The sequence below is a fragment of the Molothrus aeneus genome, chromosome 16 (genome assembly GCF_037042795.1).
Source record: "Molothrus aeneus isolate 106 chromosome 16, BPBGC_Maene_1.0, whole genome shotgun sequence".
Taxonomy (NCBI): domain Eukaryota; kingdom Metazoa; phylum Chordata; class Aves; order Passeriformes; family Icteridae; genus Molothrus; species Molothrus aeneus.
In genome coordinates, this window is record NC_089661.1 from 1,758,923 (window position 1) to 1,771,519 (window position 12,597).

General features: G+C 52.6%; 1 protein-coding gene across 4 annotated transcripts in view; it reads right to left on the reverse strand.

Annotated features, from left to right (window-relative positions):
* RAB11FIP3 (RAB11 family interacting protein 3) overlaps positions 1–12,597 on the reverse strand; it is an 86,435-nt gene that overhangs the window by 2,648 nt on the left and 71,190 nt on the right. For all 4 annotated transcript variants that reach the window (XM_066561230.1, XM_066561229.1, XM_066561231.1 and 1 more), the window contains 7 exons: positions 9,179–9,272; positions 7,654–7,757; positions 5,310–5,450; positions 4,417–4,498; positions 1,770–1,907; positions 721–876; positions 200–340 (listed from right to left, as the gene is read on the reverse strand). In XM_066561230.1, the coding sequence (XP_066417327.1) occupies positions 200–340; positions 721–876; positions 1,770–1,907; positions 4,417–4,498; positions 5,310–5,450; positions 7,654–7,757; positions 9,179–9,272 (856 nt within the window). The remainder of the gene's footprint in view (positions 1–199; positions 341–720; positions 877–1,769; positions 1,908–4,416; positions 4,499–5,309; positions 5,451–7,653; positions 7,758–9,178; positions 9,273–12,597) is intronic.

Here is a 12,597-nt window from a genome sequence, read left to right on the forward strand (position 1 = left end):
GTTCCCAGCAGGGAGGGCTGGCAGGCAGGGTAAGTCCTGAGAGCTCTCCAGATAATTGTGTGGGGATTTCTCTGCTCTTGTCAGCTTTCAGGGGAATTTTGAGCATGGGCTGGGCCAGACAGGGCACATCCACTCCTCCCAGGCCATGCCAGGTGGAGGCACCCAGGAAGGTGCAGTGTGAGCTCCTCATGGCACGTACCTCATCTCTGGAGACAGAGCTGATCTCTGCTGCCAGGGACTCGGAGAAGGAGGCTGAGAACAGGTTCTTGGCTCCCTGGATGCTCAGGTTGATGATCTGCCCGTTGAGCTCATCATTCTGCTCCTTCAGGTTCCTGTTATCCTGTTCACACACACAAACCACACACTGCTGGAGCAGCTGGTGCTCAGAGCAGATCCAGTCTGGCAAAGGCAGACAGAGGCTTTCACCCTAACACAGCTCACACAGGGCTGGGAACAGCACATGGGCTGTGCCTCCACCTCAGCAGAGCCTGGAGAACCTCTGGAAGCATGAGACACACTGGGAAGATCCAGGGGACACAGCAGAGAGAGAAGGGCTCCTGCTGTCCCTGAGAAAGCACCAACCTCCCTCTCCCAGGACAGGAAAGCAAGAGAGCACTGGGCTCCTGGATCCATTCCTTCCCTTGGGAGAGAGCCCCCAGACCCTGCTGGTCCTCCCTTGGCATCAGGGAATCATTTCCCTGCCAACCCAGCAATCCTTACCTGCTTGAGCTGCTTGATCTCCTGCTCCAGCTCAGTCTCCCGTGTCCTGCTGTTGTACTCCTGCAGCCCCAAGCTGCTGCTCCGGCCCCGGCGCTGCTCTGCCTCCAGCTTGAAGAGCTGCAGGTGCTCCAGCTGCTTCCTGAGGTCCTCAATGAGCTGCAGGGCAAGGCAAGGGGACAGCTGAGTGCCACAGGCCTGGCAGATCCAGCAGCACCCTCTGGATGTGGCTGCTGTGGGAGCAGGTCATGGATTGCTGCAGCAGGATTGTTGGCCACAGCTGTGGCTGCCCCTGGATCCCTGGAAGTGTCCAAGGCCAGGTTGGATGGAGCTTGGAGCAACCTGGGACAGTGGAAGCTGTCCCTGTCCTTGGCAGGGGGTGGAACAAGGTGAACTTTGAGGTCCTTCTCAACCCAAACCATTCCATGATTGAATTCCTTTCTGGAGGGCATTTGGTTTCCTCTTCCTCCCTCACACCCCCAGCAAGCAGGAGATGGGGAGCTACTGAAATACATGAGCACAGCCCTGCAAGGACCTTGTTAGAGACAAAGCTGCTGGGTTGGGCCCCCCAGCAATGTGGGTCCCCCCCAACCAGCTCCCTCTGCTGCAGGGTTGGGTCCCCTCAGTGACACCACGGTGACAACTAATTCCACCTTGGGCCAGAGCTCCTTTCCTGCCACCACAGCCAGCCCTGCTTGGGCTCCAGCTGGAATCACCAGGCACAGATGATGGGAGCACTGGGAGGGTGTGACCCAGCCCCAGGCTCTCAGCTCTAAGCCCTCTGCTCCTGCCTGCTGGCTCCAAGTGCCTCTGCACTGCTCCCTCCAGGCAGGAAGGGAAGGGGCCAGGGTGGCACAGCCCCCAGCAGGGACAGGGCTGGATGAATTCCAGAGCAGCACAAGGGACTGAGGTGCTGCAGAGCTCAGCTCCTGAACCCCTTCCCACTGCCCTGGCAGCACTCCCTGCTCCAGACACCCATTTCTGGAGAGGCTGCCAAGGCCACATTCCCACATTTTGGGGACAGGGCTGTGGCAGGCCCAGGCTCCACTCACCTCCTGCGTCGACTCCTTCTCCTTCTGGAACTGGTGCCTCTCCTGACTCAGCTTGTCCCCCATCTTCCTCTTTTTCTCCTGCTCCTCTGTGAGCTGCACAGTGAGGTCCTCAATCTCATCCAGCAGCTTCTGCTTCTCCTGCAAGGACACGAACAGCCCAGTGAGAGGCCCTGGGACCCAGCTGGGTGCTGGCTCTGCAGGGAATGCTCCTCTCCTGAGGCACCAGGAGGCTCTGCCTGCTGGGATCTCATCTGCTCAGAGCTTGGCAGCACTGAGGGAGGCACTCAGGGATGGCTCCAGAGTGAATCCACATGAATATCCACCCTTGTGCTGTTTTGTGGGAAGCACGATGCTGGTATGGGATGGGCTGGGGCCAGCACAGGGCTCCAGGCCAAGGAGAGACATTAAATCATAAAGCTCCTTATGTCTGGATTTCAGAAAACTCCTGAATCTGAGATCTTTACCTCCCTCTTGGTTTCAGACATGAAAGGTTTGAATTGAGGGCTGATCCAAGAAGGAATAGAGCAGTTCAAGATGGGATGTAGAACACACAGGCCAGCTCTGTTCCCTTCTCCTCCCCAAAGCCAGGCAGAATGTTTGGGATGCAGGTGAGGATGCCAAGAGCCCCTAGAGCAGCACCTTCTGCCTGTCACCAGCTTTTTCTGCCTCTCACTCCACCTCACCATGAAGGATTCTGGAGGTGCACAAGGAGCTGGGAGGGGACACAGCTGGGACAGCTGATCCCAGAAGTCAAAATGGACATTTAATACTAAATGACAACATGTTCATCAATATAAACTGGGGGAAGAATGAGCAAAAGGGGGTGTTTGCAGTGATGGCATTTGTCTTCCCAAGTCACCATTAGGCTCCCTGACTGATGATGGAGCTCTGCTTTCCAGGAGATGCCTGAACACCTGTCTGCCTTGGGAAGCAGTGAATTAATCCTTATTTTGCTTTGCTTCTGTGGGCAGCTGTTGCTTTACTTAAACTGTCTTTTCCCTCAGCCCACAAGTTTTACCATTGTTGCACTCCCAAATCTCCCCGGGCTCACAGCTCCCAGTCCCATGGGAAGAATTTTGGCTTTCAGAACTCCACAAATGCCAAAGGACCCCTGCAGTGCTGGTGATGGATGGCCCATGGGACACAGGGCTGAGGAGCAGCTCCATGGGGAAGCTCCAGACCTGGCTCTGTGCTGGAACCCTGGCTGCTGAGAATTTCAGACTTTCTGTGCTGCCAGGCACTGACCCCCAGGAGAACATTGCACTGACCTGAGGCTGTGGAGAAGCTTCCAAACTGGAATGACAGAACTGGGATTGTGGGGGTGGAGTTTGAACACAAGTGTGTAACATCACAGGGTGGGAAACTCAGAGTATAAGGGTTTAGAATATAGCAATAGATATAAAGCAAGATGGAGGTTTTAGGGCAGAGGCTGCTCCTTCTTGTTCACCCTCTTCTCCATGGGTTTGGGTGGTTTTGTGTAATTGGATACAAAGTCCACATTGCAGGCATGGGTGGTTGATTATTGGGTTAAAAGTAAAAATAATTTGGGTGTCATTTCTTAATTGGACAGTTTAGCCTTAAAAGGCCTTGTAGAGAGAGAGAGAGAGACAGGGCTCCATTTTTAGTTTGTTAGAGTGAAGTGCTGTATAACTTACAGTTTGTGAGACTGTAACAGAGATAAGAACTAATAAAGATCTGAGTCCCAACAAGAAATATCTTCTTGTGATTTAATCCTGACCCTGGCAGAAAAGAAGCAAAGACTCCACAGCTCAGGGTGTCCTGCTCCATGGAGCAGCACCAAGCAGGAAAGGCAACAGTGACAACAAAATCCTGATTTTTGGGCACTGGACAGGAGAGCAGCTCATCAGCCAGGCTTCTCCTGCGCAGGGAGGGGCAGTGAGTGCAGCTCTTGCTCCTCCTTCACCCACTCATGTGGAGGAAAGGAGAATGGCTCTGCATGGATCAAAACCAACTTCCCATGGCTGGGAATTTATCCTCAGAGCCACTGGGATTTGCCCCCAGCCTCAGCTGTGCTCACAAGACCCTGGCAGATGAAGACCACATCAGGAGGATGGAACTGCAGAGCTCTCCCATGGGATTAAACAGGGAAAAAATGCCTCAGGCCCTTCAGCTGGGAGAGAAGGTTTGATCTCAGTTCAATTTTAACTTTAATTCTGCCCCAAGCTTGGCAGAGACAAAATGCAGCCCCTGTTGCAGGTGTCCCACCTGTAACCCACACCATCCCTGAAGGTGAGGCTCCTGCCCATCCCAAGGAGCTTCAGGAAGCCCCAGCCCTGCAGGGCCTTGGATCCCGAGCAGGGTGACAGGGAGAGGGGCTGGGAGGTGACACAGATCTTTGGAAACTCAACTGACAAATCCCAGGACATGGAGATGGAGCATCCCTGCTCCTCCTCCTCCCCTGCACTGGACTGGCCACAGGGATTTATCAGGGGTTTATTCCCAGCTTCCAGGCTGAACAGTGGGAACCTGCAAAGATAACTGTGTGGGATAGTGCTGTCCAAAGTGGGGCCTGCAGTGACTGGAAAATGGAAGCAACTGCTTTGTTACATTAAATGGATCTTGTGTCCATGAAAATTCATCCCAAAGCCAGAATTTCACCCCAAAACCAGGCACCCTCTGGCCTCACCTCCTCAAGCCTCTCGATGTTGGCTCTCAGGCAGGGGACACAGGACCTCAGCTCACTGTTCTCATCATCCAGCTGCTGCAGCCTGCAGAGGGAACGGGTGTGAAACTCATCCCAGCATCCCACACAGGGGAGAAAACATCCCCAGGAATATGAAACCAAAGGGAAGCCAGCAGGGATTCACGTGTTCAAGGCAAACCCTGAGATGTTTCTGCTGCCAGGGGAAAGAGAGGGGCATCTACACAACCCTGACATCCATCAGCTCCAGTGCTATTCCTTGTTCCAAGGTTTTTTTCTGTCCCTGCACAAGCCTCAGCAGCAGAGACAACAGAACAGGGGCTCAGAGAGGGCTTTGGGTTTGCATTCCCAGGGAAAACCCCACTGTCCTCACCTTCCATGGACTGCAAGGGATGAACAACAGCAAAACACTCTGGGAAAGCTGGAAAAGCCCTGTCAAATAACTGACACCTCTCCCACCCCACTTCTTCCTTTGGAATCCACCAGGCAGCACAAAGCACCCTGGCTGGGACACTCTGCCTCTTTCCCAGGTATTTGCCTGTTTCCATCAAGGTGGAAAACATCTGGGCACCAAAAGTACCCCAAGGGGTCATTTATGGGAAAAAGCATTAACAAATTCCCTCTTCATCCCCTCACTGCAGGGCAGGCATGTGGATAAAGGGTGGGAGTGAAACTTAAAATGCATCAGAGCATCTCAAATAAAGAATCCAAGATTAGGTCTGTGGGCCAAAGGTGGAAATAACCAAAACTCAGGGTTTGTGGTGGTTTTAGTCACACCTTGAACCCATTAAACTCCCTGCCTGCCTCCCTGTGTCCCCCCAAGGCTGCCTGGGCACAGATTCTGGGGTGGCTCCAGGAGAGCTGACCCCCAGCCCCACCTGGCCTGCAGGTTCTCGATCTCAATGCTCTTCTCCCTCTCCATTTTGCTGAGCAGCTCCCTCTGCTTCTTGATCTCCTCCAGCAGGGTCTGGTCAGCCCTCAGCTCCTGCTCCTTCAGCTGCTCCTCGAGTGCATTTGCTCTGCAGAGAGGACAAAGAGGGGATTGAACTGTCCTGAGGAGCAGGCTGCCATCCCAAGGCAGGGACCAGACTCTCCTCCCAGCCCCCTTCCCACCCCTCAGGTGAGCTGGGAGAAGCAGATTATAAAACAGAACAGGCTTCCAGGGAAAACACACCAATGACCATCTCAAACAGCTTCACTGCATCCCAGCAGATGCAGCAGGGGAAGCAGCACCTCTTCCATCACAGGTTTCCCAAGTCAGGTGCCTTAAGGAACACAAGCATGCTATTCAATTTCCACCCTGGGAAAGATGGCATTTTTAATTATTTTTAAATGTCTTCTATGCATTAGAATTATTTCCAAGTGCAGCCACACACATACACATCTCTTAATGGGAATCTCAGAGTCACTGAGGTTGCAAAAGACCTTTAAGAGCTTCTAATCCAAACACAAATCCCAGGGTTTGTGGTTCCACCTGCAGTGGCCATGGCAGAGAAATCCTCCTTCAGCTGTTTCCAGCAGGAAGTGGTCTCATTGCTCAGAGAGAAGTCAACAGCCTCAATCCTTGTTTTCACTCTCTTGTGATCCCAACAAGAAACAGGGGATCTGCAGGTCACCCTTCCCTGTGTGTCAGCAGAACTGCAGATCACAGAATCCCAGAAGGGTTTGGGCTGGGAGGGACCTTAAGGCCCATCCAGTGCCACCCCTGCCATGGCAGGGACACCTCCCACTGTCCCAGGCTGCTCCAAGCCCTGCCCAGCCTGGCCTTGGGCACTGCCAGGGATCCAGGGGCAGCCCCAGCTGCTCTGGGCACCCTGTGCCAGGGCCTGCCCACCCTCCCAGGGAACAATTCCTAATTCCCAATATCCCATCCAGCCCTGCCCTTTGGCAGTGGGAGCCATTCCCTGTGTCCTGTCCCTCCATGCCTTGTCCCCAGTCCCTCTCCAGCTCTCCTGGAGCCCCTTTAGGCCCTGCAAGGGGCTCTGAGGTGTCCCTGGAGCCTTCTCCTCTCCAGGTGAGCACCCCCAGCTCTCCCAGCCTGGCTCCAGAGCAGAGGTTGCTCCAAGCCCTGTCCAACCTGGCCATGAGCAGGGATGGGGCTGGAGCTGGAATTTCTGCAGTGGCTTTGCCCAGAGAAGGCTTTTCCCAGCTGCTCCCACCCTCCCCAGCACCCAGCTCACCCAGGACCAGCTGACACTTCCAGGCCAAGCTGCTAAAGTGAAAACATTTCCCTCACTCCCAAGTTTATCAGGGCTTAGGGAAACCTTTGTTTGAGTGGCTCAGTTCCCTGACACGACTGTTACTTAACAGAATTACAGCCCTATAGATAAACTCTGCTGGGTTTATCTGCCCAGGGTAAAGCTATACTGGGAGAGAGAGGAGCCTGGCAGATTAGCACACACAGGGATTACATCATGTGGGATCCAAAGGGCTGCACCCTGGCAAGCCTTGGAGCTCCAGGGACCTTTTGGAAGGGGCATGTGGGGCAGGAAAATATAGTAAACATAAATATGATATAATATAAACATAACCATTATATAACTATAACAATGGAATGAATATAATATAATATAATATAATATAATATAATATAATATAATATAATATAATATAATATAATATAATATAATATAATATAATATAATATAATATAATATAATATAATATTTAAATATAATATTTAAATACAATATTTAAATTATAAATTTAATATAAATATAAATATATGTGTTTTTTAAAAAGTTCCAGAGACCTTTTGGGAGGGACACATGGAGCAAGAAAGCTATTAAAAAAAAAACAAAAGACAAACAACAATAACAACAAAAACCCATCCTGAGTAGGAAGGGAGCCCCAAGGATCATGGATTCCAACTCCCAGCCCTGCACAGACACCCCAACAATCCCACCCTGGGCATCCCTGAGATCATTGTCCAAGCTCTCCTGGAGCTCTGGCAGCCTCGGGGCTGTGCCCATTCCCTGGGGAGCCTGGGCAGTGCCAGCACCCTCTGGGGCAAGAACCTTTCCTGATATCCAACCTAAACCTGCCCTGGCCCACCTCCAGCAATTAAAAGCCACATGTAAAAATCACCAAAAGCCAAGTCCTGGAGCTCCAGAGAACTTAAGCCCATAAAATATAAAATCTCCATGTCACTGTGTCCTGTTCCCAGCTGGGATGGAGTCAGTATCCCTGGGAAGGGCTGTGGTTTGGATTTGAGGCTCTCACCTGTGCACCAGCTGCAGGTTCTCCTGCCGGAGGCGGCTGTGCTGCTCCCCGTTGGCAGCCGTGTCCTTCTCCAGCTCTGTCACCCGCTTCTCCAGGAACACCACCTGCCAGCAGGGACAGGGATCAGCCTCTGGGGAGCCCCAAACCCAGAGAAGTGCCCACAGCATCCCCAAACAAGCAGGGCTCCCACTGGAACTGGGCAGTCGTGCCTTGATTTAAAGCATCCCTTTAAAACATCCTTTTCCACCAGGTTTCCCAGGTTCTGATGGTTCCTATGTACCAGTTTGGGTCAAACACTTCACTCTTTCCTTTCTTCAACCCCTTCCTGATGGAAGCCTAGTCTAAAAGGAGTCTAGAGGGAAAGATCCTGGTGGATCTCCAGAGCTCCATGTGCAGCCCTGAGGCTGGGTAACTCCCCACTGCTGCCTGGAACAGGATGGAAACCCTGAATTTATGGATGGAGGGATCAATGGCAGCTGGTGGGGAAGGACCTGAGGTGAGGATTTTCTCCCTGTACCTGTACAGTGTTTATTCCAGCTGTATTTACATTTAATTCATTCGAATTCCATATAAAACAATCCTGGGGGAGAAGAAATGAGGAGCATGTCTAGAAAAGCCAAATCCTGGCTCTGGGAGAAGGGCAGGAGACATGGCAGTATTAAAGAGGCCATGCAGACACACAAGGCCTTTCCCAGCAGTGCCTTTTCCATCAAAGGTTTCCCAAGTCAAATGCCTTAAGGAACCCAACTATTTTATTCAACTTCCACTTGGAAAAATGTTGATTTTTATTTATTTTTTAAAGGTTTTCCCTGCATTATAATTATTTCTGAGTGCAGCCACACATACACATTTCTCTTTCACACAGAGCTCCTCAGGACATTCATATTCCAGAGCTAAAAGGTCATTTCCAAGGAATTTCAGGATTTCAGTAGACATCTACACAATCTTAGCTTCTTTTCCCTGTTCTTTAACTAGGAATACTCAAACAAAATCTTTCCTGTGCTCCCATCTTATCCTACAACACTTTTCTTGCAATACCCCAGGAAAACCCATCAGCATCAGCACAAAACCAACTCCATCCTGACAGCACGAGCAGAGTGTGACAGCACGAGCAGAGTGTGCCAAGGAGAGGAAGTTTCTGTTTCACATTGCCTGGGATGCCTCAGAAAAGCAGAACATCTTCTTGTGTGAAGGAGAAGTGAAAATGCTGCCTGTGAACAGCCCATTCCTCCTCCCAGCACTCTGGGGGAAGCCACTGCCCCTGGAGAAGATCCAGTGTCACCTCCTGACCCTGCAGAGCACCAGGAACGCTGCTCTGCTCCTCCATCCCCTCCATGGGGAGGGCTCATCTGAAGGGAGGAGCTTCAGCCTGATCCTGCCTGGGAACACTGGAGCGCTGCAGGGTACCACAGACCTTACCCCAGAACCCCTTCCTCTCAACATCTCAGCAAAGCTCAGGGCACCAGCACAGCACCAGCAGGATCCTGCTGGCCCAGGCCGAGGGCAGGAGGGGAGGAGGCCCCACCTTGTCGGTGATGTCCTCATCGGTGCACTCCAGGCTCTCCCGGTAGGATTCCTCCATCACCCCCACGGCCAGCGAGCTCGTCTGGTGCAGCTGCCTGAAACAGACACAAACCACCCCGACCCACAGCAGCAGCGGCATCAGCCCCAGCACCGGCACCATGGCGACACCAGGTGACAGCGGCCGGCCCCGCCGCCACCTCCCGCCCTCCTCAGCCTCTCCAGAGGATCTGCTCTCCGAGTGCTGGCTGTGCCCTCACCACGGAGCTCTCCCGGGAAATCCAGCGCTCCAACGTGGACACGCTGCCGGGACTTCACACCGGGATCCTTGCTCTTTGGAATGGGCAGAGATAAGAGCTCCCTCTTCCCACTTTCTTTCTTTAGCCCAGCCCCAAGGCCGTGGATTATCCAGCAAAGGCCAGAGTACTCCCAGTGCTGATAGGGCTGGGAAGAAGTGGGGTGTAAGGGGAGGGAGGGGGACAACCCCCCCTGAGGCTGCTGTGACCCCCAGCCCAGGTGAGCTAATCATTAACGAGGCCTCGTGACAGCGGTGTCCCAGCTTTGTGACAAACTAAGGACACCCTGGAGAGGGACTGCTCGGTGTCCCAGCTTTGTGACAAACTAAGGACACCCTGAGGAGGGGCTGCTCGGTGTCCCAGCTTTGTGACAAACTAAGGACACCCTGAGGAGGGACTGCTCGGTGTCCCAGCTTTGTGACAAACCAAAGGACACCCTGAGGAGGGGCTGCTCGGTGTCCCCAGCTTTGCGACAAGCAGCCCCTTCCCAGAGTGCCCTTTAGCTTGTCACAAAGCCGGGGACACCCTGGAGAGGGACTGCTTGGTGTCCCCAGCTTTGTGACAAACTAAAGGACACCCTGAGGAGGGGTTGTTTGGTGTCCCCAGCTTTGTGACAAACTAAAGGACACCCTGGGAAGGGGCTGCTCGGTGTCCCCAGCTTTGTGACAAACCAAAGGACACCCTGAGGAGGGGTTGTTTGGTGTCCCCAGCTTTGTGACAAACTAAAGGACACCCTGGGAAGGGGCTGCTTGGTGTCCCCAGCTTTGTGACAAGCTAAAGGACACCCTGGAGGGGCTGCTCGGTGTCCCAGCTTTGTGACAAACTAAGGACACACTGGGAAGGGGTTGTTTGGTGTCCCCAGCTTTGTGACAAACTAAAGGACACACTGGAGAGGGGCTGCACAGTGTCTCCAGCTTTGTGACAAACTAAAGGACACCCTGAGGAGGGGCTGCTCAGTGTCCCAGCTTTGTGACAAACTAAGGACACACTGGAGAGGGGCTGCACAGTGTCTCCAGCTTTGTGACAAACCAAAGGACACCCTGAGGAGGGGCTGCTCGGTGTCCCCAGCTTTGCGATAAGCAGCCCCTTCCCAGAGTGCCCTTTAGCTTGTCACAAAGCCGGGGACACCCTGGAGAGGGACTGCTTGGTGTCCCCAGCTTTGTGACAAACTAAGGACACCCTGGGAAGGGGCTGCTCGGTGTCCCCAGCTTTGTGACAAGCTAAAGGACACCCTGGAGGGGCTGCTCGGTGTCCCAGCTTTGTGACAAACTAAGGACACCCTGAGGAGGGGTTGTTTGGTGTCCCCAGCTTTGTGACAAACTAAGGACACACTGGAGAGGGGCTGCACAGTGTCCCCAGCTTTGTGACAAACCAAAGGACACCCTGAGGAGGGGCTGCTCGGTGTCCCAGCTTTGTGACAAACTAAAGGACACACTGGAGAGGGGCTGCACAGTGTCTCCAGCTTTGTGACAAACCAAAGGACACCCTGAGGAGGGGCTGCTCGGTGTCCCAGCTTTGTGACAAACTAAGGACACCCTGGGAAGAGGCTGCTCGGTGTCCCAGCTTTGTGACAAACCAAAGGACACCCTGAGGAGGGGTTGTTTGGTGTCCCAGCTTTGTGACAAACTAAGGACACCCTGGGAAGAGGCTGCTCGGTGTCCCAGCTTTGTGACAAACCAAAGGACACCCTGAGGAGGGGTTGTTTGGTGTCCCAGCTTTGTGACAAACTAAGGACACCCTGAGGAGGGGCTGCTCCCTCGGCATGGCTGCCCTGGAGAGGGGGTGTGTTCCAGCTCTGGCACCCCAGGCAGGAGAAGAACACTCTGCTCTCCTGCTTTGAGCAGAGGATGGATGACAAAACCACCGAGGTCTCTTTAAAACTCTGTTTTCCCCAGGAATTTGTACCATAGGCTCTCAAATTCCTCCCACTACACAGTGTGTTCATGCCAGGACTCACTAAGCACAACTGGCATTTACCAAGAGACCACAGCCTGATTTTGCATCCTCACCCTCAGTTTATATTTAGATTTTAAAGTCTCAGGCACATTTGTCATTTAAATGGTGCCAAGCGCAATAGGGCTTAAGCAGCTGAGATTTCTTGGCACGAGCAGAACCCAGATAAGAAAAATGAGGAAAGAGCCCTTACCAAAATAAAATCAATTTTCTAAAAGCAAATGTTTTGGGATTATTCACTAATTACAGTATCTGCAACAAAGGATTTGCTTTGGGCTGAGCTTAAGGATCTGGCTGGGCAAAACCCTGTTATCTCCCTCCTTATCACAAACCAAACCTGACTGCTCTTGAATTAGCTAATATTTACACAAGCCCACACATCCCTGCCTCAGAAAAGCAAAGGGCCAGGAGGGCTCAATCCCCCATAAGACAGGGTATCTCTGTTCCCAAAAGTTTAACTTTATCTGTGCTGGGCACGGGACAAAAATGAGTCCTAAAACAGGAAACCTGGGGACAGGCTGCTCCCCTCAGCCCTCCTTCCTGCCAGTGTTTTTAACAAAGCTCTAGAAAGTAAGATGAGTGGAAGTAGGAAATGTAATATCAAGGTTCTGCTTCCTTTCCAGGAGGGGAATCGTGCCAGGGGAGATTGCTGAGTGCAGGAAAAATGGAGAAGGGAAAGGTGTGAGAGCACAGTGGGAGGAAGAGGTGCAGGGAAGCTGCTTGGGTCAGCACAGGGAGCAGAGTGTCAGGAACAGCAACATTCCCAAACTGAGCTGCCTGCTGCTCCACAGTGTCCCTGTCCTGCTGGGAAACCAGTGAGGAGAAATCCAACAAGTGCAGAGGGAAATCTCCCTCCTGAGCGTGGCAGAGGCAGAACAGAGAGGTAAGAGTCAGTTTATCCTTAAAATCAGGATGGCATGGGAACAGGAGGGATGGGGGAGCTGGGAGAGGAAAGGTGAGCACCAGGTGACACTGAGAGGGGTGGGAAGGACTCTCTGCTCCAGAGATCCACAGCAAACTGCCCAGATATATCCAATATATCCAATATACCACATATATCCAAATGCCCACACAGAAAAGGTGACTGACATCAGATGAGGTGGTTGTGCAGGACAGAAGCAGCAGACCATTAAACCTGGGTTTAAACCAGGGCTAAACCAGGGTTAAACATTCA